Genomic DNA, 26293 nt, shown 5'->3' on the forward strand with positions numbered 1-26293 from the left:
CGCGGCTCTTACGTAATTCCGCTTCCGGCGCCTCGCGCAGTTCCGCCATGGCCTCCACGGAAGGGAGTCGGGCGCTCCCCGGACCTCGGCGCGAGCCGGCGGGACGCGGGCGGCGACAGGACAAGTATTCCGTGCTCTTGCCGACCTACAACGAGCGTGAGAACCTGCCGCTCGTTGTGTGGCTGCTGGTGAAAAGCTTCTCCGAGAGGTAGCGCGCCCTGCCGGCCTCCTGCGGGATGAGATGAGCTGGCTTCCCCCGGCCGGGTGTCGGCCTTGGCCGCGCGGGGCGGCCCTGCCCGGCCTTCGGGTTCCCGCAGGAGGTCTTGGGGACGAGGCCAAGGTGACGGGAGCCGTGCGAGGAGAGCCGCGGCGGGGGCTGCTCGGGCTCGCAGGCCTGCCGTTGGGTTTGGGGGAGACACCCGCTTGTCTTTGTGATAAGCCCCCCCCCCGTTCCCTCCGCCTCCCGCTTTTTTGTTTTTGTTTTTGTTTTTCTTCTTAGAAGGGTCTGGGGGCGAGGCTGAGATCCTCCCTGGGCGGGCCGCACCTGCGGCTGGAGCCGGGCGCCCCGCGCCGCTTACGTAAGCGTGAGGTTCGGGCGGCGACGGGTCCGAGCCCCGCTGGGCACGGGCGCCTTTCTGGAGAGGAGGGGGCCGCAGAGGGTCCTCCCGGCGCCCTGCCGGACGCTGGTCGTGGTTGTCGGGAGCTGCAGGGCCTCGGAGTTGGAATTGGGAAGTGTTACGCAATTTTTTTTTTTTTTCAAGATCTAAGATCTTGTTACGAAGTAACTCGCTCTGCGGCGACAGAAACGATTCATGCTGTGGATACCTTTAAAGGTGGTTTTTCCTCTGAACACACATAGCGAATCGTTTTGAATGTTGGGCAATTTTCCGTATGGCTGTTACCTTGCGTCTAACCGGATCCTTAGATACAGCTTCACTTCCGTGGCCTCTCTGTCTGTTTCTTTTTTTAAAGCTGTCCTTTTTCCTATTTAGTTGTTTATCTTTTTATTTTGAATTCTGCAAGTCCTTTCCAAATTAGAGAAATTAACCATCGCGTAGCCAGTCTTGGTTCGGGTTTGTATTCTGATTTTGTGTGTTTTTATTTTGTTTTTGTTTTTGTTTTTTTCTGTGAGGTTTTTCTGCTCATGGTTTCCGGGTGGATTTTTTTGAAAGTCAGAATCAGGTTCAGTAAGGGAAGCAGACAGCTGGGGCTTCAGCGGTCACCGGCTGCTTTCTTCGAAGTGGGGTGGGAGACGCGGCTCTGCCGGAACCCTTAGCGTGACCAAACTGAGCGCAGTGGGAGGCTGAAGTCACTGTTTTTCACTCTGGGAGAACGGACGGGTCGCGGAGACTGACTTGAGAGCCTCTGTGGGTGCCGTGTGTGCGTCTCCTGGAGCAGTTCAAGAGGAAACAGCGTTGGGCCGTGGGGTTAGGTCTGCCTTTGGGACAGCTGGGGAGACAGGGTGGAGATCACGTTTATCCGTGTAGTATGTGTGCCCACGTGTTGCACTGGCTTGTTTTCGTAATGCAAAGTAACATGTTAATTCCCAAGCAAGGATGTCTTTCATAATTCTGGTCTTAATTTTACGGTGTGGGAAAATGGGTGCGATTTGAAGTAGTGGTTTAGAAGGTTATTGCCGTTCTAAACTGGTTTTTTTTTTTTTTTTTTTTTTTTTTTTTTTTGGACAGGCAGAGTGGATAGTGAGAGAGAAAGGTCTTCCTTTTTCCGTTGGTTCACCCTCCAATGGCCACTGCGGCCGGCGCACTGCGCTGATCCGAAGGCAGGAGCCAGGTGCTTCTCCTGGTCTCCCATGGGGTGCAGGGCCCAAGCACTTGGGCCATCCTCCACTGCACTCCCGGGCCACAGCAGAGAGCTGGCCTGGAAGAGGGGCAACCAGGACAGAATCCGGCGCCCCGACCAGGACTAGAACCCAGTGTGCTGGCGCTGCTAGGTGGAGGATTAGCCTAGTGAACCGCGGCACCGGCCTAAACTGGGTTTTCTTAAATTTATTACTGATTATTAATCTCAGGATTAAATTGAAAAAGTGATAATCAGCTGTGGAGTTTGACTTGAGTTACTGTTTAAAGTACTTTTTGAAGTTTTTGAAAGAGGTTTATTTATTTGAAAGATAGACTTGGGGGCCAGATTGTCCATCCACTGGTTCACTCCTCACGTGGCCAGGCGGAAGCCAGGCGCTCCATCCGGATCTCCCACGTGTGTGATGGCCCCCAGCACTTCACCATCTTCTGCTGCGTTCACAGGCACATTAGCTGGGAGCTGGATTGAAAGTAGAGCAGCTACTGGGGGCCGGCACCCTGGCTCACTAGGTTAATCCTCCGCCTGTGGCACCGGCATCCCATATGGGCACCTGGTTCTAGTCCCAGTTGCTCCTCTTCCAGTCCAGCTGTCTGCTGTGGCCCGGGAAGGCAGTGTAGGATGGCTCAAGTGCTTGGGCCCTGCACCCGCATGGGAGACCAGGAAGAGGCCCTGGCTCCTGGTTTTGGGTTGCCATAGTCCTGCTGTAGTGGCCCTGTGGTGAGTGAACCAACGGAAGGAAGACCTTTGTCTTTGTCCCTCTCACTGTCTAACTCTGCCTGTCAAAAAGAAAGAAAGAAAGAGCAACCGGGATTCAAATCTGACTCAAAAACCGATCAGGAATGCCCGTATTGCAGGTGGCGGCTTAATCCGCGGTGCCCATGCGGGCTCTGAGATGTTTTACATAACTAGCATAGAGTCAAGGTTAAGAATTAGATTTCCAAAGGAGGCACGTGAAGATTTGAGTGAAATTTGGGAGTGTACGCCCACACACAAATTCTCTTCCTTTTTTTAATCTAAAAGGTATGTTTTCTGTGTGAGGGCTCTAATATCTTAGGACTTTACGGTAGTTTTTTTTTTTTTTTTTTTTTGTTAGCAATGTATTAGGTTTGGAGGTAAAGCACAAAATTTTGCTGTTTTCCGTAGTGACTCCTGGCAGTAGATCTTCTGGTGCTGGTGAAGAGTTCGTGATTTTAAAGATTGTCTGTAAACGTGCTAACGTTACCTCTGAGTATGAATGCACTTTTTTTTTTTGCAGTGGAATCAACTATGAAATTATAATCATAGATGATGGGAGCCCAGATGGAACAAGAGATGTGGCTGAACAGCTGGAGAGGATCTACGGGTCAGACAGAATTGTGAGTGAGATGTTTTCCTGTCGTGTGAGTTGTGTTTGTGTTGTGAGGAGATGAGCTGTGAACAGTGCTTAAATTGAACCTGTGTGCCTGGAAACTGGAAATTTAAAGAGCAGCTTACGCTTGGAGTCCAGTACGTACTTACGGTGCTTGAAATAGACTCTGGAGTGTTGAGTCAGTGGTAACTTTACAGCAGGAGGAGTATTTGGATGAAGTTTATCTTTTTTCTTTTTTTAAGATTTTATTTATTTATTTATTTGAGAGGTAGAGTTACAGACAGTGAGAGGCAGAGACAGAAAGGTCTTCCTTCCATTGATTCACTCACCAAATGGCTGCTACAGCCGGAGCTACTCCGATCCGAAGCCAGGAGCCAGGTGCTTCCTTCCCGTCTCCCATGGGGTGCAGGGCCCAAGCACTTGGGCCATCCTCCACTGCACTCCCTGGCCACAGCAGAGAGCTGGCCTGGAAGAGGGGCAACCGGGACTAGAACCCGGGGCCCATATGGGATGCCGGCGCTGCAGGCGGAGAATTAACCTGCGTCACGGCGTCGGCCCCATTTTATTTTGTTTTTTAAAAGATTTTATTTATTTGAGAGGTGGAGTTACAATTTTATTTATTTTATTTATCAATCAATAAGTAAATTTTATTTACTTGAGAGGGAGAGGCAGAGAGAAATGTCTCTGTCTGCTAGTTGGCTCCCAGATGGATGCAGCAGCTGCAGCTGGGCCGATCTGAAGCCGGGAGCCTCCTCCGGGTCCCCCGCAGTGCAGGGCCCAGCACTTGGGCCGCCGTCCACTGCTTTCCCAGGCCACAGCAGGGAGCTGGATCGGAAGAAGACAGCCGGGACCAGAGCTGGCGCTCATATAGGATGCTGGCACTGCAGGCAGAGGATTAACGTGTGTCACAGCGCCAGCCCCTAGAGTTTATTTTGTAGTGGCTTCATAAATTTTATTTTTGATCATTGTTCTGGATTTATATATGTTTCGGTATACTCCTGATATCCTCTTTGGATAATTCTTGGGCCAAAAGCATGCGGTTAAAAGTGCAGATTTAGAGAACACATGGTAGGCATTGGGTCTTTTTTCGGTAATTTATATTGGTAATTTATCGTGGATCAGAGTTTCTCTGACTTGACACTTTTGACGTTTGGGATCAGGTAATTCTTTGCTGTGGGATGCTGCCCTGTGCATTGTAGGATACTTAGCAGTACCTGGATTCCACCCACCAGGTGCCAGCAACACCATCCCTTCCCAGCTGGCAACCAAAGATGTGTTTGGGGGCAGCATTTCATTTCCCCCAGTAGAGAGCCATTGGTGTAAACAGAGAAGTATCTTGAAACACCTTTAGTGATGGTTGGATTTCAGGAAATGGTAATCAATCATAAACGGTCACCAGTTCCAGATACTCTTGAACCTAATATAGAAGCAATAGTTTATCCAACTGAGTGTCAGGGCCAGCGCTGTGGCGTGGTAGGTGAGGCCGCCGCCTGCAATGCCGGCATCACATATGGGTGTGGGTTCTGGTCCCTGCTGGGCCACTTCCAGTCTGGCTCTCTGCTGTGGCCTGGAGGGGGCAATGGAGGATGGCCCAAGCCCTTGGGCCCTGCGCCCACCTGGGAGACCCAGAGAGGGCTCCCGACTTCGGATCAGCACAGCCCTGGCCGTTGCTGCCAGCTGGGGAGTGAGCCAGCAGATGGAGGACCTCTTTCTCTCTCTCTCTCTCTCTGCCTCTCCTCTCTCTGTGTGGCTCTGACTTTCATGTGAATGGATAAATCTTTGAAAAAAAAAAAAAAAAAGTGAGTGTCAGCTGTAGGTCTTGGTTGGTGGGCTGACTTTAAGGGAAATGTGTATGTGCTGAATCTGTCCAGTGCTGTAGGTTTGTTTCAGATTGTCTCACAAACGAGTAGATCACAGGCGGTCACATCTCAGGTTCCCTCTGAAAACCTCCCAGTACACAGGAATACAGAAAGAGGTACAAAGTTGACCATTTTCAGTCATTTAGCAGAGATTTCCAGTGATACTAAGTTCATATTTTTGTCAAAAGTTCCCCAGTTTTTCTTCGAGAATCCCTGGGCCACAGGCCCTGATTGGCATTTCTGTGTATAAAGTACTCGAATGTTGTGTTTACATAGACTGTGGCAGTATTTGAGCACGTCTGTCAGCATCTCAGCCGTGGGGTGTGATTGGTCACTACTTTTAGGGACTCTCGCTGTCGGTCTTCCATATTCTAAAACACGGTTGTCCTCAAAGAGTTCCATTTTCCCTGTCAAGCCAGTAAAATTCAAATAATGAGAAAACAGTCATTCTTAATTTTTTTGCGGTGGCCAGTAAGATTCTCTCTGAGAGAATAGTCAGCACAGAAACTTGTCAGCTGCCTTTCAAACTGGCAAAAAGAACAAGGACCACGTGCTTTCGGAAACGCTGTAGGTGAGGAAGCGGCCGGCAGGCTCAGTCTCTTTGCAGGTGTCCCTGGCTGGCTGGGAAAGAGCAGCAGTGAGCTCACACCCGTGGGGCCGCCTGCTGAACCCCTGAGTGGGCACCGAGCAGGCAGGATGCCCTGGGGCACTTCCGCCTTGCCACGTGGGCGACTCCTGTTACCTTTGCTTCATGTAGTTTGTTTCATCTTCCAACTCATTTCCTCCAGATTCGCTGAGGTATAATCAGTAAACAAAAGCGTGTGTGTTTACAGTGTGCAGTGTGAAGTGGTTATCACAGCAGGTTAATGACCTCGTTCATCACTGTGTTACTTGGCCTTCTGTGTGACATCGCGCGTCTGAAGCAGGTGAGGGCACTTGAGATCTGTACTCTGAGGATTCCAGAGGTACAAGGTAGCATTAGTGTATCTGTAGTAGATCCTCAGTACTACTAGTTTGATATTATTTTGTGACTTAGTGTTTTAAAAACCTGTTCTGGGCTGGCGCCGCGGCTCACTTGGCTAATCCTCCACCTGCGGCGCCGGCACACCGGGTTCTAGTCCCGGTTGGGGCGCTGGATTCTGTCCCAGTTGCTCCTCTTCCAGTCCAGCTCTCTGCTGTGGCCCGGGAAGGCAGTGGAGGATGGCCCAAGTCCTTGGGCCCTGCACCCACATGGGAGACCAGGAGGAAGCACCTGGCTCCTGGCTTCGGATTGGTGCAGCGTGCCAGCTGCAGCAGCCGTTTGGGAGGTGAACCAACGGAAGGAAGACCTTTCTCTCTGTCTCTCTCTCTCACTAACACTGCCTGTCAAAAAAAAAAAAAAGTTCTGATAATAAGATGTAATACATGTTCATATATTTAAAACATCAGACATGACTATAAATTTGAGAAATTTGATTCCTTAAAATATTAAGCCCAGAGCCAGCATTGTGTTGTAGTGAATAAGGCTGCGCCTGTGACGCCAGCATTCCACATGGGCGCCTGTTCATGTCCTGCTGCTCCACTTCAATCCAGCTCCTTCCTGATGACCTGGGAAAAGCAGTGGAAGATGGCCCAAGTGTTTGGGCCCCTGCACTCACGTGGGAAACCCAGGTGAAGCTCCTGGCTTTGGCCTGGCCCAGCACTGGGTGTTGCAGCCATCTGGGGAATGAACCAGTGGCTGAAAGATCTGTTTCTCTCTCTCTCTCTCTCTCTCTTCCTCTCTCTTCCTCTCTCTTCCTCTCTCTTCCTCTCTTTCTCTCTCTTTCTTTCTCTTCCTCCCCCCCCTCTCTCCCTTTCTCCCTTTTCCCTCTCTCCCTTTCTCCCTCTCTCTCTCTTTCTGACCCTGACTTTCATAATACATAAATCTTTTTTAAATTAAACCTAACTATCCCAAAATATTAGAATATACTGTCTTTAACAGTATCGGTACCCCAGCCAAACAGTTAATTAGTGAAATAAGAACTGCAGATGGCATGTAAACATGAAAAAAGTAAACTGAGCCTCACTGATGAGAGAAGCATTTCAGAATAGGAGGAGAGTATAATTAGCCTTTCAACTTGTTTTGACTTTTTAATTTTTTGAGGGATAAGACAGAGAGCCCCTGTTTGCTTGTTCACTCCCCAGATGCCTGCCGTAGCCTGGGCTGGGTTGCGACCAAAGAAGGCAGCCAGGAACTTAGTACAGGCCTTCGTGTGGGTGGCAGGAACCCAGCTTGCACCATCGCTGTTGCCTCCCAGGGTCTGGATTAGCAGGAGGGTGGAATCAGGAGCTGGAGCCCCAAGTATCAACCCAGGTGCTCTGCTCTGGGGCGTGGGCATCCTGATCAATGTCTTTAACCTTTGGGCTGGCCCCTACTTTAATTTTGTTCCTTCCTTCTAACTTTGTGTTTTTGGAAGTATGGCAAAACTCGGATCCTGTTGATCTTAATATAAATTGCTAATTGTTTTTCTGAAGGATCACCTGGCAATATAACTTTCAAAAATATTTATACCTTTGTTACAGTGAACATAAAGCAGATTAAAACCTTGGCACGTGTAGTATGTTTTTAAGTATAGTCACATAACTTGAAATATTTTCTGCTCATCTTTTTTGAATACTTTCAGTGATAAAAGTTTTTGCGGGAGTCTTGTCCGACTGTAGTGTTTGATGAAGTATTTCATACGCAGCTGTGCCAGAATGCTTGAAGGAGGGTGTGCTCAGAGCTCCTGCTAGCACTGCGCCTGAATCCCCTGCCTGTTCCTCATGTCCGCCCTACGCGGGGAGGGTCTGCTTTGCCCCCTTGCCTGCCCTCGCTCACACCGCAGAGGAGCAGTGAAGCCGGATTCCAGTGAGGCAGTGCGGCTGCACCTGCCGTGCCATCTGCCTCCCCATGAAGGGGACAGCAGATCCAGGCCAGGAGGAGAGGCTTGGGGAGTGTGGGACAGTAAAAGTTCCGCACACGAAGTAGAATCAACTGGAAATTACTACAATGTAAATTTCATCATCTGTACCCCAGTTCCTTCCCCAGGGGCGGCCTGGCCCGACAGTTCAGCGAGCATTTTTCTGCATATATGTGTACCTTTTGTACACTACGTTGTGTAAGACTTACTTACAGGGCCAGCACTGTGGCGTAGCAGGTAAAGCTGCCACATGCAGTGCCGGCATCCCATATGGGCACCTGTTTGAGTCCCTGCTGCTCCACTTCTGATCCAGCTCTCTGCTACAGCCTGGGAAAGCAGTAAAAGACAGCCCAAGGCCTTGGGTCCTGCACCTGCATGGGAGACCCAGAAGAAGCTCCTGGCTCCTGGCTTTGGATCGGTGCAGCTCCGGCCGTTGCAGCCAACTGGGGTGTGAACCAGCGTATGGAAGACCTCTCTCTGCCTCTCTCTCCCTCTGTAACTCTTTCAGATAAATAAGTAAATCTTTAAAAAAAGAAAAAAGACCTATTTATTTATTTGAAAGGTGGAGTTCCAGAGAGAAATCTTCTACCCGCTGGTTCACTCTGCAGTGGCTGCAATGTCAGAGACTGGGCCAGGCTGACGCCTGGGCCTGCCACATAGATTGCATTCCTCTGCTTTCTCAGGCACCTTAGTAGGGAGCTGGCTCAACTGTGGAGGAGCCAGGACTCAAACCAGCACTCGTGGGATGCCAGTGTCACGGGCAGCGGCTTAACCTGCTGTGCTACAATGCCACTCACATTTTTGCCTTTAACTGGCAGTTTTCCTGTGTCATTTTAATTCTATCTTGGAGATCTTTTCACCAGATCACTCTATTTCTTGTAACTGTTCTATAGTGTTATATGCAACATTGTTTAATACTTTATGTAACTGTTGAACATTCTGAAAAATATGAGTAATAAAGTAATCTTTTAAAATTTTTTTCTAGCTGAAACAGTTAAAGTAGATATCAGATGAACATTAAAGATTTTATTTTTCAGGGCAGATATCAGATGGAGTTAGTATTTTATCAGTATTGAGAGACAAAGGTTTCCTCATCTGCTGGGACATTCCCCAAAACGCCTATGACAGCCAGCTGGTGCTGGTGCTGGTGCTGGTGCTGGACCAGGTTGAAGCTGGGAGCCAGGAACCCAAATTAGTTTTCCCACGTGGGTATCAGAGATCCAGCCACTTGAGCCATCACCTGTTGCCTCCCTAGGTTCCAGGAGCAGAGCCAGGAGTCAAATGCTCACACTCCAGTGTGGAATATGGGTGTCCAGGCCATGTCAACCACTAGGCCAGATGCCTGTCCCTGACACAGCTTGTTGTCTTTCTGTCTTTACGGACCTGTGACTGAATGTCTTGCTCTCTGTCAGTTCTTATCAGAAAGGAATGTGTTTATCTGTTACTGTTCCTTCCCAAGACCTGCAGCAGGCTGCCGGAAGTTCAGAATTTTTTAAATTTAATCCAGCTTGCATTAAACCGGAGGTGCTTTGTTGAAGAACTGCGATCTGAGGCAGCCTGACGCCCACCGGGAAATGCGGAAGTGGGCAAGACATGGTCCTGGTGAGTCTGCCAAGCTGGAGTCAGACATTTGGCAAACTTTTGGAACGTTTTCAGCCTAAAGGAAAAAAGCTGAACATTGCAGTAGGGATCCAAGTTTGAAGCAAAAAGGTTAGAAACCTTTTTGTTAACCTTGTAATGTCATCAGATCGCATGAATTTGTTCAAGTGTAAAATCAAGGGGCTGCCGCTGTCAGTTAGCCACCACCCACAACACCAGCATCCCATACTGGTGCTGATTGTCCAAATCCTGATCCAGCTCCCTGATCATGTGCCTGGGAAAGAAGCAGAGGGTAGCCCAGGTGCTTGAACCCCTATACCCATGTGGGAGACCTGGATGAAGCTCCTGGCTTCAGCCTGGCTGTTGTGGCTATTTGGGGAGTGACCCAGTGGACAGAAGATCTCTCTCTATAACTCTGCTGTTCGAGTCAATAAATAAATATTATTTTTAAAAGTCTGAAAGTTGATGGAGGAAGAGTGATATCAGCATTTAAAATTACAAAGGGAATTGAGAAAACAAACATGGTATCAGATAGTCTGAGAAAGTGAAGAATAATGGGTTAAAAGACTCAATTTCTTTAGGAAGAATTGTAAATATTGTTTAAAAATCACGAATCAGCTGATAGATGTGAAGGCATATTGTTTAAAATGGCAAATGGTGTTGTTGGCGCTGTGGCCTGCAGTGCCAGAATCCCATATGAGCACTGGTTGGAGACCTGACTGCTCCAGTTCATAGCTCTCTGCTGTGGCCTGGGAAAGCAGTAGAAGATGGCCCAAGTCCTTGGGCCCCTGCACCCACGTGGGAGACCTGGAAGAAGCTCCTGGCTTCGGATTGGCCCAGCTCTGGCCATTGCAGCCATTTAGAGAGTGAACTAGCAGATGGACGATCTTTTTGTCTCTCTGCCTCTGCCACTCCGCCTTTCAAATAAGTAAATAAATCTTTAAAAAAAAAAAAACGGTGGATGGCACCAAAAAAATATGTTTAAAATTTTGCCTGTAGGGTTAGAGTTATACAATGTCACTTTTCCTTAAAACTAATGGTTTAGGCCGGTGCTGCGGCTCACTAGGCTAATCTTCCGCCTGCGGCGCCGGCACACCAGGTTCTGATCCCAGTCTGGGCGCTGGATTCTGTCCCGGTTGCTCCTCTTCCAGTCCAGCTCTCTGCTGTGGCCGGGAAGGCAGTGGAGGACAGCCCAAGTCCTTGGGCCCTGCACCCGCATGGGAGACCAGGAGAGGCACCTGGCTCCTGGCTTCAGCTCAGCTCAGTGCACCAGCCGCAGCGGCCATTGGGGGTGAACCAACGGAAAAGGAAGACCTTTCTCTGTCTCCCTCTCTCTCACTGTCCACTCTGCCTGTCCAAAAAAAAAAAACTAATGGTTTGGTACCAGATGCTTTTTTTTTTTTTTTTTAACTTGGGCAAAACATGTGACACACACGGTGCCTTGAGGCCTGGTGTATGTAGGTAAATTTGTTAAAAGAAGTATGCGCTTACGTGAATGAAATACAATTAAAAATAGTTGGGTTTTTCTTTATTGGTGTTAAAACTTTACCATTTCTTATTCCTGCAGCTTCTGAGACCTCGAGAGAAGAAGTTGGGGCTAGGTAAGGAGAGCTCCCAACCCCTCTCTCATACCTGTTAAGATTATCCAGTGTGAATGCTCCCGTTTGGGAACAGGGCCAAAATGCAGTAACCTCCTGTGAGGGTTCGTAGTGATCGTAGTGACGTTTCAGTGGTTTAGCTTGGGTTGCCTGTGTCAGTCAGGCCCACTGAGGGAAGCAAGACCTCCCCGGAGTCAGTCGGTGCAGGGGATGCAATGCAGGGACCCCGACCAGCGGAAGGAGTTGCTGAGAAGCCAGAGGGAGCAGTGGAGCTGAGCTGCTGAGTGTCGGAGGTCACCAGCACTCCTAGGCGCGGGGCTGCAGGGGGAGGAGGTGGTGTTTTTAGGGCCTGGGAACCCAGGCCACCATAGGGAGCTCTCGATTGTAGATGGGCTGTAGTTGGCAGGAGCTGGAGCCATAGAGGAAGAGACAGAGAAGGGAGGCCACTAGGTGTTTCCCTCTCCCTCTCCGCCTGTACCTCCCAGAGCTGTGGAGGCCCGGGACATGTAATACCTTGTGTACAGCACCGCGTAGGGTAGGGCCAGAGGGTGGGTGTGAGGGCAGTGCATTGCCTTAGCTGCAAACCTTGCAATATCTTTTAACTTACAGGTGCAGAAAGTTTTTTTTTTCCCAAAAAAGATTTATTTGTTTGAAAGAATTACACAGAGAGGAGAGAGAGAGTATGAGTGCACACACGCATGCTAGAGCTTCCATCTGATGGTTCACTCCCAAATTGACCGCTACAGCCAGAGCCGTGCCGATCAGGAGCCAGGAGTTTCTTCCAGATCTCCCACGCGGGTGCAGGGGCCCAAGGCATTGGGCCGTATTCTGCTTTCCCAGGCCATAACAGAGCTGGATTGGAAGTGGAGCAGCCAGGACTTGAACCGGCACCCATATGGGATGCTGGCACTGCAGGCCAGGGCGTTAACCCGCTGCGCCACAGCTCTGACCTCTGGGTTGGTGTGCTTCTATTGTAAGATTTGGGAATATAGAGAAAGCTCTGCAGAATTGAAACCTACTCTCCTGGAGGTCATCAAATATTCGGGGTATCTGAATCCAGGAAGTTCTTTGGCATTGAAAGTACCTGAAAATTGCCGTGAAAGTTGGCAAGACTTTGTGCTCAGTGACACACAGAAACCATGGATAGTTGGTTCAGAGTGTTCAGAGCGTTCAGCATTGCCAGTAAAAGTTCTTGTGATGGTTTGAGGCTTGGAAATGCGGAAGCCCAGGTCTTGCTCCTGTCAAGTCCTTGAGTGAGGGACTTTTAGGCATGAAGATAACTGAGTAATTGCTGGCTACATCTTTGACCTCAAATGCTGGAGCAAGGTCCTAGTGTACCATGCTTACTGAATAAAGATACTCTGTGGACTGTTTTTGTAAACATGGATTTGGAGTCTTGGGAAGAACAGAAGCAGAGACGCTTGTTGGGTGGTAAGCCAGGAATCAGAAAGTAGTGTCTCGGGGCCAGTGCCGTGGCTCACTTGGTTAATCCTCTGCCTGCGGTGCCGGCATCCCATATGGGCGCCAGTTCTAGTCCCGGTTGCTCTTCTTCCAGTCCAGCTCTCTGCTGTGGCCTTGGAGGGCAGTAGAAGATGGCCCAAGTGCTTGGGCCCTGCACCCCCAGGGGAGACCACGAAGAGGCACCTGACTCCTGGCTTTGGATTGGCGTAGCTCTGGCCGTAGTGGCCATTTAGGGGGTGAACCAACAGAAGGAAGACCTTTCTCTCTCTCTCTCTCTCTCTCACACACACACTGCTAACTCTGTCAAATTAAAAAAAAAAAAAAAGAAAATAGTGTCTCAGATAAAAGTGTAGATGAGAGAAGGGATTGACTGGTTTGAATCTAAGCTTAATAGGACTTAATTATAGTTTAGAAATCATTGGTAAAGGCCAGAAAACAGAAGACCATCCCTAGACATATGGGGAGAGGGATCGGGTGATTGGTGCCATTTCTTAAGTGGCCTGTTGCAGAGTAGGGGTTTGGGGGGGTGATTTTGGGATGTTGTGTTTGGAGTTTGAATCTACCAGTGGAGAGAACAAGTGGGAAGCTGACAGTAGAATATAGGGGTCTCTCAGAAGAGCACTGGCCTCTGCTGTGTTGTGGGCGGGCACGGGAAAACCACCAACAAAAACAGGTGTTTTAAACCATCAGTGTGCAATCATTTTATAGAATGTAAGATTTTTGTATCATCTCTATGCTAAACTGAAATATATATCTTTTAAAATACAAGCTTAAAAGATTTGTTTACTCACTTGAAAGGCAGAGTTATAGAGAAGGTAAAACAGAAAGAGGAGACCATCTGCTGGTTCTTCTCCAAATGGCTGTTAACAGCGGAGGCTGGGCCAGCCCAAAGCCAGAAGCCTGCAACTCCACCCAGGTTTCCCACACTGGGTGTCAGAGCCCAGACACTTTGACCATCTTCCACTGCTTTCCCAGGTGTGTTAGTTGGGAACTGCATTGGAAGTAGAGCAGTGGGGTCTGGAACTGGCGCGCATATGGGATGCCCGCATCACAGGTGGCGGCTTGACCCTCTGTGCCACATTGCTGCCCCCGACCCTTTTCTCTTAAGTTGGCTTCTGGATGGGAAGTGGGTTTCGAGCTGCTTTCTTGACCATGTTCATTATACACATTTACCGCATCCTGCTACTAAAAGTTCCCAGTTTAGAGGACTAATGTTTGCTTTTCAGGTTTGAAGCAGTTCCTTCCCTGTTTTGATGTATTCTAAAGCATTTCTGGTGATTCTCTTTTATGGATATAAATACTTTGATTTTTAGGAACTGCATACATTCATGGAATGAAACATGCTACAGGGAACTACATCATTATAATGGATGCTGATCTGTCACACCACGTGAGTGACAGATTTCTTTAATGGCTATTTGTGACAGTCTTAGCCTATTTTACTGACTTACTTACTATTTATTCTTTCTAAATTTCAGCCAAAATTTATTCCTGAATTCATTAGGTAGGTACTATTTCTAACATTGGAGAGAATTATGATTGAAACTGTTGATCTTATGTTGATTTTGGCTTGTTAGATTAAAATTGCACATGCTATTTTGAGTTTTATATCAAAAATACATATATTTGAACCTAATTAAAATGTAGATCTGACACTGTAATGATATGTATATATATATAAAAGATTTATTTTTATTTATTTGAAAGAGTTACTCAGAGACAGGAGAGGCAGAAAGAGAGAGGTCTTCCATTTGCTGGTTCACTCTCCAGATGGCCACAACGGCCAGAACTGAGCTGAAACCAGGAGCCAGGAGCTTCTTCCAGGTCTCCCACACGGATGCAGGGGCCCAAGCACTTGGGCCAACTTCCACTACTTTTCCAGGCCACAGCAGAGAGCTGGATCGGAAGTGGAGCAGCTGGAACTTGAGCAGGCACCCATATGGGATGCTGGCACTGCAGGTGGCGACTTTACCCGCTGTGCCACAGCGCCGGCCCCACTGATTGTTTTATGACCCATTCATTTACCAAAATTTGGAACCTCTGGGGCCATTGTTGTGTAGCAGATTAAGCCACCACCTACAATGCTGGCATCCCATGTGGGTACCGGTGTGAGCCCTAGCTACTCCAATTCTGATCCAGCTCCCTGCGAATGTGTCTTGGGAAAACAGTGGAGAATAGCTCAAGTACTGGAGCCCCTGCACCCACAAGGGAGTTCCTGATGCAGCTCCTGGCTCGGGCTTTGGATTGGCCATTGTGACTATTTGGGGAATGAACCAGCAGATGGAAGATCTCTGTAAATCAATCTTTCAAAAAAAAACACAAACAGCCCCTTTTAGTAGTACCATCAATGGAATGCTAAACATGAACACACCCTTAAATAAATAAAATTGGGGTCGGCGCTGTGGCGCAGTGGGTTAATGCCCTGGCCTGCAGTGCTGGCATCCCATATGGGCACCGGTTCAAGACCCAGCTGCTGCACTTCCGTTCCATCTATCTGCTATGGCCTGGGAAAGCAGTGGACGATGGCCCAAGTCCTTGGGTCCCTGTACCCACGTGGGAGACCTGGAAGAGGCTCCTGGCTTTGGATTGGTGCAGTTCCAGCCAACTGGCCAACTGGGGAGTGGACCATCAGATAGAAGACCCCCCCCCCCTCCGTCTCCTCTCTCTGTGTCATTCTGACTTTCAAATAAATAAATAAATCTTAAATAAAAACTAAAAACAATAAAATAATACTCAAGTATTGCCAAAGAAAATGTGTATTGCTCTAACTTTTTTGGAGAGTACCTATTAGAATGCAAAGTGCTTGTTGACTGGCAAATCCAGTATCTTCCACGTTGAGAGTGATAAATATAAGTCTATGACTTTTTGTAGCACTATTCGTTGTGGTTCTATTGGTGGAGACTAGGTTGGGCCCTACCGTGGAAACAGCACAGAGGTGGACAAGCCCTTTTTGCAGCTGTTAAAGGGAAAGGAATAGACCTCTGTTGACCTGTGGGGATGTTTTGAAAAGAATAAAAAACAATTCAGGCTTGAAAATCCCACTTTGGAAGACTTTTCAGTAGTTCTGATTTCTTAGCATTTAGCTTTTTCTCTGCTTCTCTTAAAATTTCTGCTGGTTTAGCTTATGAAAATTTCTGTTCAGTGCTCACTAGCTTTTAAAATGGACAGCTAATTCAGTTTTTCCTACAGGAAACAAAAGGAAGGGAATTTTGATATTGTCTCTGGAACTCGCTACAAAGGAAATGGAGGTGTCTATGGCTGGGATCTGAAAAGAAAAATGATCAGGTGTGTATATTGCTGTGATCTCTCCATTTGCTCAGATACTAGGAATGCATTCATAATGAGCATGGGGATTAAATCCCCTGTTGCTCCGACATCTGCGGAATCAGATGTAGCTGCCAATCAGGAGCCCCAGCTCACTTCCCACCATCAGTTTTTCCTGTGATTAGTTGTCTTTCATTGTGTTTCATTAGGTGATATTAGGCATAAACCTTTGAACCTTGTTTATGATTTTATTTTGCAGAGGGCCAGCACTGTGCCATAGTGGGTAAAGTCACCACTGGCATCCCATACGGGTGTTGGTGTGAGTCCCAGCTGCTCCACTTCCAATCTAGCTCCCTGCTGATGCACCTGGGAAAGTAGTGGAAGATGTCCCAAGTGTTTGGGCCCCTGTCATCCACGTGGGAGACTGGGAAGAAGCTCCTGGCTTTGGATCCGCCCAGTTACAGCCACTGTGGCCATTTGGGGAGTGAATCAGGGGATGGGAGATCTCTCTCCCTCTCTTTCTGCCTCTCCCCCTCTCTCTCTGTCTCTAACTGTGCCTTTCAAATGGATAAATAAGTCTTTTTTTTTTTTTTTAATTATTTTTTCAGAACTTCAGTTCTGATTTAAGTAAATTATTTATATTTTTGTATTAAGTAGGGTTTCTCCCCACATTTATATTTTTACTGTTTTAATAAGATCAATTCATTATTTCAGCTTTCTTTCGGCAGCCAAAGTAGTGGAGCTTTGGAGTCGCATAGATAACTACCCTTTCTTGCTGCCTTTGGCGTCAGCTCTGCCATGGGCTGGCTGGTGGTTCCTACGCTGCCTTCAGCGTCAGCTCTGCCAACAGGTCCACAGTGCTGCGCTCACGCCTCTGGTGTGGGGGCTGGCTGTTGGCTGGTGCATTTCTGTTCTTCCTGGACGTGGCCTCTTCAGAAGACCAAACCAGCTCCTTCCGTGGGCCTCTGAGGACACTGTCCAGGGTGCAGAGACAGAAGCTCCAAAGCCTCTTGACTCCTGGGGTTTAGGGGTCCCTCAGGACTAGCTTTTTGGTCAGAACATCCCATAATCAAGGGGTGGGGAAAGGGAATTCACTTTTTGAGGAGAAGACTCACAACGAACTTCTGACCATTTTTAATCTGCCTCACCTACTTCCTGGGGTGTTGGGAAGGTGAGGTCAATCCTACCATCAGTATATTTTGTCACCCACTTCATGAATCCTGTGATCCTATTAAATTAATCGATTGCTTAACTGTTGAACCTTAGGACAGTCATTTAAAACATTTAAGAGCCTTTATCTTCCCTGAAATGAATAGATTGGTTAAGATGTGGTTTTTAACTCTGCTGAACATTGGAATCATAGGAAAAAATTAAGTACCATTGCCCTTGTTCACATCCATACCCTTTTCTCTGACATATGCATTACTATTTAAATGAGGATCTGCCAGGGTGTATCAAAAGCATTGGCAGTTCCTGTAGGCCTCCCAGGTAATTCTTTTTTTTTTTTTTTTTTTTTTGACAGGCAGAGTGGACAGTGAGAGAGAGAGACAGAGAGAAAGGTCTTCCTTTTGCCGTTGGTTCACCCTCCAATGGCCGCCGCAGCTGGCGCGCTGATCCGATGGCAGGAGCCAGGAGCCAGGTGCTTTTCCTGGTCTCCCATGGGGTGCAGGGCCCAAGCACCTGGGCCATCCTCCACTGCACTCCCGGGCCACAGCAGAGAGCTGGCCTGGAAGAGGGGCAGCCGGGACAGAATCCGGCGCCCCAACCGGGACTAGAACCCGGTGTGCCGGCGCTGCTAGGCGGAGGATTAGCCTAGTGAGCCGCGGCGCCGGCGCCTCCCAGGTAATTCTGTTGTGCAAACCAGTGACTGATCTCTAAGGCCTCTCTGAATTTGGTCATTCATATGTTAACTTAAAATTAGGGAGTCCCAATCAGAGACAAGTTGCAACTGTATCTGAAAAAGATTAAAAATATTTTTTGAAAGGCAAAGTGAGAGAATCTTCCATTCTCTAGTTCACTTCCCAAATGGCCATGATGGCCAGGCTGGGGTATGCTGAAGCCAGGAACCAGGAATTGCATCCGGGTCTCCCATGTGGGTGACAAGAACTTAGTACTTAAGCCTTCATCCACAGCTTCCAAGGCACACTAACAGGAAACTGGGTCAGAAGTGGAATAGCTGGGACAGACTGCACCAGCAGCAGCCTAACCTGCTGCACCACGTGCCCCCTTCCTTTTACAACCTTTTAGTCGGGTGATTCAGTTGTGTTAGTTGTTTCTGTTATTAGTTGTTAATGTTTGCATGCCTTCAAGTATAAACTCCAGGTCTCAGAGCCCATTTTAAAAATGCATTACCTTGAACAGATGCACAAATAGGCACACACCATCTTCTGCTTAAATCCATTTGGGAGGATAAACTATGTTTCTGGAATATTTTGACATCTACTGGAAGGGAAGGGGCAAGTGTTTTTGTTAGCCCTCAGCCCAGCTCTGTTCCCTAGCCTTGGTCTTTGTGTGAAGATCTTTGCCAGGCAGGCCTGGGCTTTGTCTCCTGGAAGTTCTGAGTCAGAGCCCCCTAAACTGCTATACTGCTGTACTAGGCACTTTCTCCAGGCTCTCGCCATCTTTTTGAGATGTTAATGAAAGCTGTTAGTCTCCTGCAGTTTGTCACTGATTGAGAGTTTAAAGCAGTTGCCCTGAGGTCATTGTTAGGGACCTAGGAGTTCCTTTCCCCAGGATTCATCTGCTGACACCCTAGTGTTGGTGTTGGGTTTACAGCCCGTGGGAGGTAATTAGATTTACATGGTAATGTCTTGGGGGTGGGGGTCCTAGGATGGGATTATTAGTGTCCTCCTGGGTAGAGACTGGAGAGTTTGCAGGTGAGGCCCTGTAAGGCAGGAAGAGGGCCCTTAGCAGGAACCAGGTCTGCCAGCATTGGTGCTGGATTTCCCAGCCTCCAAAAGCTGTGAGAAATAGGTTTTCCTTGTTCAAACCATCCATGCTGTGGTATTTTGTTAAAGTAGCTGAGCAGACTGAGTCACGGAGTGAGCTTTTGGTCACTCTCCCACTGGCCCACCTTTCTCTTTCTGTGGGCGGGGCAGGGGTCGTGTTCATAGACCTAGATGGAAACTCTCTTTTTGGGCCGACGCCGTGGCTCAATAGGCTAATCCTCCGCCTTGCGGCGCCGGCACACCGGGTTCTAGTCCCAGTCGGGGCGCCGGATTCTGTCCCGGTTGCCCCTCTTCCAGGCCAGCTCTCTGCTGTGGCCAGGGAGTGCAGTGGAGGATGGCCCAAGTGCTTGGGCCCTGCACCCCATGGGAGACCAGGAGAAGCACCTGGCTCCTGCCTTTGGATCAGCGGGGTGCGCCGGCCACAGTGGCCATGGGAGGGTGAACCAACGGCAAAGGGAGACCTTTCTCTCTGTCTCTCTCTCTCACTGTCCACTCTGCCTGTCAAAAAAAAAGAAAAAGAAACTCATCAGCAACCCCGATCTCTTGCTGTCTGACCAGACATCCGTAATCTGATAATGACGTTGATAAGAGTTTTAGTGTCTGTTTTCCTTTCTAACCTCAAGTTCAGAAGAATGGTTACATTACTAGTCCCTTGTGAATTTCACCATCAAATAATACAGTCCCTATTTTCTGAAAATTGAGAATCAGATATCCTTCCACTAAATATTTCTCTTTGTTCTAGAGAACTAACACTTTTCTGAAATTAATTTTGCATTTTTAGCACTCTTGAAAATATTTCTTGTTTAGAAATTGTATTTTATGAAGAAAATTTGGATGTTTTGTTTGGCAGCCGTGGGGCCAATTTTATTACCCAGATTTTATTGAGACCAGGAGCATCTGATCTAACAGGAAGTTTCAGGTACAGTGAAAATTTCTATTTATAATTTGCCTGAGTGTCTGTGTTAAAATGCCTATTTTAAAGAAATGCTTTTTATTTCTACTCTGTTTTTGTTCTGGAACGCTAAAAAGACTGAAGCTACTAATGGAGTATAAATATCTTAAAAAGAAATGCTGTGCTTTTTCTTTAAGAAAGCAGAAGGCATAACTTGGGTGAATATGCTTGCTAACATGAGTATTAAGGCTCAGGTTTACTCAACGTGCTGACAGTGATGAGGCATCCTGGCATTTCCCTGCCATTTATGTAAATAGTGGCCGCACTGTCCACAGAATATAAAATCTGTAGTATTTATGTAGAGGTCACTCAGTTACCTTGTTCTCCATGTTTAATTATTTTCCCCCTTATTTATCTGGACCAAAGGTTTGTGTTTTTAATGTATGGGGTGTGTGTGTGTGTGTGTGTGTGTGTGTGTGGAGAGAGCAAGCGAGCGAGCAAGGAGCGAAGGTGGTACAGTTGCCCTGAGCTACTTTATCTCACCATGCTGTGGACTGAAGGTTGCTGGGGCTTTCAGGGAGGGGTCCTGTAAGTACATCCCTTCCGATCCAGATTTGCGGCAGAGGAGTCCTGTGTGCTCTGCTGCAGGTGTCTTAGTGCGCGTGGCATCTCTGGGCTGCGGTTGTGGTTGTTTGGAATGGAGACCCCAGCACAGCAGGGAGAGTGGAAGCACCTCAGTGCCGTCGGAACCCCGGGGGGAGGGGGGGGGGAGGGAGGGAGGACACTGTGAGTTGTTTGGTTCTGCACAAGTGGCAGGGCAGCCAAACAGATTAAAAATGAATCATATTAATTTCACAGTTTCAAAAATAATTTATTGTCTTCCCATAAAAGTAATGACTTATTAACTACATGCCTTAAAGTTAGCTTGTTACTGGACAGAGTTGCTTGTCATTAAATCCTTAGATTTAGGAATTGGTTGTGTTTTACAAAATAAGAAAAAGACTGAGGAGATGCAGTCTGGCATAACAGCCATTTAACAGCAAAGAATACCTGGGTCCTAATTCTATTTAAGGAATCATTTGCTTCACACTTACGATTTTACTTACTTTTAAAGATACTGTGGGAGAGCAGAAGAGAGAGAGTTGGCAGTGAGGAGAAATTAATGTCTTGGTATAAGATGACTCTTCAAAGAATTCATAGCCTAATCCCAATTTTGAAGGCAGTACCAAGATACTGTACCGTTACTGTCTTTCCCACCCAAATCCCAATCCTCCCTCTGCACTTAACATCATTTGGTGTGTTACGTCTTTACTCGGTTTTTAGTTTACTCCAATATACTGCTGGCTGAATACTTGTTGTTTGAGTAAATATTGCTAATGTTATGTTCTCAACTTTCAATAGTTTTTCCAAATTTCTTAAAAGAATCCTTGCAGAATCTGTATAGATAAAGGAGTGTGTACATTAAGCTCGCTCAGGTTCTTCTAAGGGCTGTGCTGTTGTCTGATGCCCACTCAAAAGCCTCTTGAAAAGGTAGAGGAGCCTTGGAGGAAGCTTAGGGGAAACTATGAGTTCAGAGACGACCCTTGGGCTTTGTAGCTCTGAGTGGCCTTACCCTCGAACAGAACAAAGTTATACTAAACCGCTCCTCCTGGTTTTAGTTAAAAATTAAATAAAAAATAGTATAAATTACTGCCTTCCTACCCACTGAGGCTCTAAACAGATTCATCCTAGAGAGACTTCGTCTACTCCAGGGAGTTTCCTGAGGAAGTGTTGGGAAATAGAACTCGGGCGCACATGTTGATTGGGGAATGCCTGCTCCTGAGCTCCGGCCTGTCTGTGGCGCACTGCTGCTCCACCGTCATCTGTCAGCTTGGCTGTTCAATAGTTAGAACAGTGTCTCCTCTTTCAACTTGAAACATAGTTTAAGGCAATAAAAAAAATTAATGGGAGGTCCTTTATCAGATTCATTTTATCACAATTTATGATTGTGTAACAGGAATATGATTCTCTAAAAGATACTGAGAGTTCATTTTCAAAATTACTCCAAAATATTTAGGAAATATTTCATGGCCTTGTTCAAGACAAATGTATCACAGTCGTCAACTGTCTGAACATTTCTGCATTCCAATGGCTAGTGAAAGTTTGAGGCTTTATACATACCAGTGAACCTTTGTTTGAAAGTGCAGGACCCGTGTACACAAATGAGTGTGTTTATATAGGTGTTTACTATTTTCTGGTTTCTTACAGATTATATCGAAAAGAAGTTCTACAAAAGTTGATAGAAAAGTGCGTTTCTAAAGGCTACGTCTTCCAGATGGAGATGATTGTTCGGGCCCGGCAGCTGAATTACACCATTGCTGAGGTACGCAGCTGGCACCAAGTAACATGCCACATTCTGAATAAGAGAAAGCAACAGTAAGGTTTAGATTTCTTATTTAAAAAAAAAGTAACCTCCATAGCTATGAAGTTAATAGAGCCTACCAAGATTTAAGTAGAAGGAACTTTCCTTTCAAATGATGGAAAGTAGCTGGCACCTCCTGCGCCCCGGTGCTACCTTGTGGTCAGCGTCACGGGCTGAATCTGCCGCCCTCCCTCATCAGCCTGAGGCCCTGAACTGCACACTGAGGCCACTGCGGCCGTTCCCTGTGAATAGACCAAAGTGGCCAGAAGCCTGGCGCGAGGTGCTGGGACATTCACAGTAGTCAGGACTGGCTAGTGAGCTTTCTGCAAAGACTTCATTTAAGACGAAAACTTAAAACAAGAAAACAGCGTCCCTAAAATGCTAGTTCTCTTGTAGAAGTTACAGGATTTTTTAACTTACTGCTAAGTCACAGCAATGGCTAAAAGAGGAGGGTCATTTTACAGTTTTAAATTTGTACTTAATTTGAAAGGCAGGGAAATGGAGACAGAAGATCTCCTATCCTCTGGTTCACTTCCCAAAATGCCCAAAACAGCGAGGGCTGGCCAAGCCGAAGCCTGGGTTTCCCAGGGGGTGGCAGAGACCTGAGCGCCTGAGCCGTTTCCTGCTCCTGCCCAGGATGCACATTAGCAGGAAGCTGCAATCCCAAGCGTTGCTGGGACTGGCCCTGGCCGGGGTGTCCCGAGCAGGGCCTTGACGGCTGCACCAGACTCCATGCACGTGGCTTTACTTGGCAATAGGATAGTTCCCTGAAACCTGCTGCCTCACAGCTGGCCCTGTGTAAAGACCGGAGCTGCAGAGCTCCCAGGTCTCCACTCCTGACCTTACCTGAGAACCCAGGACTGCAGGACTCAGCCTTGGTCTGTTGTGTGAGTCACGGCGGCCTGCAGCTCTGGACGTCCTGTCTGGTGTCTTGAAGACTGACTGTACTGTTTTCTCAACTAGGTTCCAATATCATTTGTGGATCGTGTTTATGGTGAATCCAAGTTGGGAGGAAATGAAATAGTCTCATTCTTGAAAGGATTATTGACTCTTTTCGCTACTACATAAAAGACGGTTGCTCCTTTGTGCTTACCATGTTCATGTGAATGTAAGCAAGAGAGCAGCCTGATTACTGCTGTCTGTAAATGTACTCTTAGAGCATGAAGCAGAAGGGAAGGTGAATCCCATGCAGATACATTTTGTGGAAAAGCTCCATTTTATACTAAAAATTAAACAATTTCAAATTTACTGGTTGAATGGGCAATGTTCTCCACTTTGATTTATGTTTTGCTGTATTAAGACCTATGAATAAATGTATATGGATTTTTTTTGCATAAAATATTGACTTCATTAGAGCATATGAATCCAGAATTTCTTACATGAGAAAGTGAAATATTCCCTATATAACCTGGAGTCGTAGTTCTTTATACCTAGATTGTACCAGAAGATATAGGTTAAGAACATTCATGATTTCTGTATGAATTAAAAAATACAGACATCTAGCCTTTCCTTAAAATAATGTCTCCAGCTTCTCACAGCAGATTAAAGAGGACACTTGGAGCACACTGTTGAGTTGGGTTCTTTCTAGCTGCTGAATGGGGAGCCGTCTGCCAGTGAAGTGTGCAGCGTGTGGACTGGGAGTTGGAAGGAAGCGGGGCAGCAGTTAACTGCACAGTGTCTGTCTTCTCTGTTGAGCATAACCTCTATCAATAAGGAAGTACTGGTAACAGGCATAAACGTAGCAGTTACAGCGATTTTTACACATTTTACTGAAAACATTTGTTTTCATGCTATTTCAAGACCCTCCACCGAGCTCCTGTATCCTTACTAATATGACAGAATCTTCCCAGTAGCTCATATCTCCTGTCAGTTAAACTGCTGGGTAAGTTGCTCAGTAAGGCCAGGGCGAAAATCCCACTTACCAAGCTTCTCTAAAGCAGGTATTGAACCACAGAAATCGTAGCATAGCTTTTGGCTCCTGTAGTGTCTATGAAATGAGTAATGACAGTATGCTTGAGGTCAAGTGGACTTTTCTTTGTAAATAAATGTCTCAGCTATTTGTCATATTTAGTGAACAGGGATCCTAATAACTACATTTTCCTGAAGGCCTTCCGTTTTCATTTGTGTTTCTCTCTGACCCTACCAGAAACGAATACTAGACTTACAAATGCTTTGGCACCATTTTGAACATAAATCCTCTTCGTCTTCATCGTTGAACCTGTAATACACATTCCAGTAAGAGCCACCACTGTTGTATTCCCTTTTGCCCAGAGCTGTTCAGCTGGCCCACCAGGGAGCCTGGGGTAGTGACTTTTCCTCATCAGTAGCAACTGGAAAATTAATTAGTGCTTGTAAACGTGGTTTTGAGTTGTAATAATAGAAGTGTGATATCCTCAAGTGTCTGGGATATATTTTCTTTACCCTAAACCCAAAGTTAAGTGTTTAGTGTCCAGTATATGGAGCAGAAATGAGATAACCCCGAGACCCTCGGGGCGCTCTCCCGCCTCCCTAGACGAGCGACTGCCCTCGTCACAGACTCTGTGGGCGTGCGAGTGCGGAGTGCGTGCCAGCAGGGACGCTCTCGCACCGCTGGGAAACCACTTAGGAAGGAACCTGGACTATCTAGATGCCTTTGGGTGGTGCATCTGGTGACTGAAACACCAAAGTCACTCTCAACACTGACATCTGAATCCAGCATCTCTCTTGCTTCACAAACGTGGCCAAGGATGAAATCCAGATGTTCTCCGTTTGTGCTTGTGCTACCGTTGTACGGAGAGCTGTAGCAGGGAAACGCAAGGGACTCCGGTGTCGTCCGCGCTGACTCTGGCCTGCCCTCCGGAGTCAGCGGGCAGTCTCCGGGCCTTGGCGTTGGGTGGCTTGCCTTTGCCTCCTCCGCCTTTGCCTCCGTTGTCCACTGCGATACTGACTTGGCTTCTGCAGATGTACTTTATCACAGTTCGGGAATTGGTGGCCTGCTGGCGTTCGAGCAAAGACCGATTGTTACACTTGCTGACTGAGGTCTTGGGCAGGGAGCTCCGTGTAACCGTTCACGCCGCTTGCAGTGGAGTTGGCTTCACTGGGGATGTGCCGTACGGTGTGACCCGCTCTCACTGCAGCTGGAGCAGATCACATAGTGGACTCAGGCGTGGGTCAGCACCATTGGCACTTAGGTTCAGTGCGTTTAACCGAAACTCAAGACGCAGTCTAGCGTAGATGCCTTCGGGAACGGGAGGCGGCCAGGCAGCAGTTGGGCTGGACGGGAGCTGACCGAGTACCATCCTCACTGTGCAGCCCCTAGGGCTGCGGAGCACGGGGCGTGAGGCTCCGCGCCCCCGCGCACTGGGGTCCCGTCTGGTCTCCTCGGGCCAAGGACGAGAGCCCAGACTGTGAGGTCCCGGGACAGCAGCAGCCTGCCCCGTCCACGGAGCGCCCCGCGGGGCTGTGCCCCGTCCACGGCCGAGCCGGGGTGTGAAGCACGAGGGCGGGAGGCGTCCGGAGCCTTCCCGCTGCTGCCCAGCCCAGGAGCGCGCGGGGCTGCAGGCACGTGGAGCCGCCCAGGCGCCCCGCGCACCCTCCCGCCAGATGTAGTCCAGGCCCATCTGGGCCCGCGCAGGGATCCCCAGCACGGCCACCTGACTGAGTGCTGGGCGTGCTGCGGCCCGCTGCTTCTGCCTCCGCCGCCGGCGCTGCGGCCAGAGGAAGGCGCCCGCCGAGCACACGGCCCCGGGAGCGCACTGCGGCCATTATCCACGGCGCCTCCTAGTGGGTCAATGGCAAATCCTGGTTCTCGCGAGAGCTCCCCTCAGTGGGGATTATATAATTTACCTTAGGCGAGGGTGGGGGTGCTGGGGGCACCCTTCCTCAGGAAAAGTTAGTTGCAAGCCCGGGTGGGAGCAGGAGGGTCGCCCCTGGGGGGCATGGGGGGGAGAGGGTCCTGCCTCCCCACCGCCCCCCCCACTTAGCTGGACAATGAGTCCTCTTATGCTAATGAGGCACTTACGTCACTTCCGCTCTTTCTCGGCCGCCATTTTGGCTAGGGCAGGTTCGGGGACTCGCTCCGAGGCGCTTGTATTGTCTGCTGAGGGGAGACGCGGGATCGGCCCCCTCCCCCGCCCGTTGCCGCCGCCGCCTCCGCCGGCCCGGTCTCCCCTCCGCCGCCCGCCGGGATCCATGAGCTGAACTCCCGC

At 48.3% G+C, this 26293-nt stretch overlaps 2 protein-coding genes and 2 long non-coding RNA genes across 9 annotated transcripts in view; 2 read left to right on the forward strand and 2 right to left on the reverse strand.

Annotated features, from left to right (window-relative positions):
• LOC127487350 (uncharacterized) overlaps window positions 1-26293 on the reverse strand; it is a 1183652-nt gene that overhangs the window by 747142 nt on the left and 410217 nt on the right. The window lies entirely within an intron of this gene.
• Window positions 48-24503, forward strand: DPM1 (dolichyl-phosphate mannosyltransferase subunit 1, catalytic). 4 transcript variants are annotated; one of them, XM_008250430.4, is made up of 9 exons: window positions 48-208; window positions 3074-3173; window positions 11110-11143; window positions 13915-13991; window positions 14080-14105; window positions 15791-15886; window positions 19595-19732; window positions 21953-22067; window positions 24253-24503. In XM_008250430.4, exons 1-9 carry the CDS (start codon window positions 48-50, stop codon window positions 24328-24330), a joined length of 825 nt encoding a protein of 274 aa, XP_008248652.1. In that variant the 3' UTR covers window positions 24331-24503. The 4 variants fall into 4 exon arrangements, with proteins under 4 accessions (XP_008248652.1, XP_069907790.1, XP_008248651.1 ...); XM_070051689.1 differs by having other exon boundaries at window positions 19664-19732; XM_008250429.4 differs by lacking the exon at window positions 24253-24503 and adding an exon at window positions 23070-23671.
• The window catches only part of ADNP (activity dependent neuroprotector homeobox), a 37520-nt gene continuing 33173 nt past the window's right edge, over window positions 21947-26293 (forward strand). Inside the window, exon 1 of the mRNA XM_008250426.4 lies at window positions 21947-22067. The gene's annotated coding sequence lies outside the window, so the exon portion shown is untranslated. The remainder of the gene's footprint in view (window positions 22068-26293) is intronic.
• On the reverse strand, window positions 21966-26242 carry LOC103345623 (uncharacterized). Of its 3 annotated transcripts, XR_007914125.2 has the most exons (4): window positions 26107-26240; window positions 24790-25222; window positions 22953-24324; window positions 21966-22100 (listed from the first exon to the last, which is right to left on the reverse strand). It is a non-coding gene; the product is annotated as an uncharacterized lncRNA (long non-coding RNA). The 3 variants fall into 3 exon arrangements; XR_007914123.2 differs by lacking the exon at window positions 24790-25222 and having other exon boundaries at window positions 24272-24324; window positions 26107-26242; XR_007914124.2 differs by lacking the exon at window positions 24790-25222 and having other exon boundaries at window positions 26107-26242.

This window comes from Oryctolagus cuniculus, chromosome 11, assembly GCF_964237555.1.
Source record: "Oryctolagus cuniculus chromosome 11, mOryCun1.1, whole genome shotgun sequence".
NCBI lineage: Eukaryota > Metazoa > Chordata > Mammalia > Lagomorpha > Leporidae > Oryctolagus > Oryctolagus cuniculus.

What these genes read in the sequence shown, in the direction of transcription:
- DPM1 (XM_008250429.4), top strand. Translation starts at nt 48, where the DNA reads ATGGCCTCCACGGAAGGGAGTCGGGCGCTCCCCGGACCTCGGCGCGAG. An exon ending in AGAGAAGAAGTTGGGGCTAG is followed by an intron (nt 11,144 to 13,914) that starts GTAAGGAGAGCT and finishes TTTGATTTTTAG; the next exon opens with GAACTGCATACATTCATGGA. An exon ending in GATCTAACAGGAAGTTTCAG is followed by an intron (nt 19,733 to 21,952) that starts GTACAGTGAAAA and finishes GGTTTCTTACAG; the next exon opens with ATTATATCGAAAAGAAGTTC.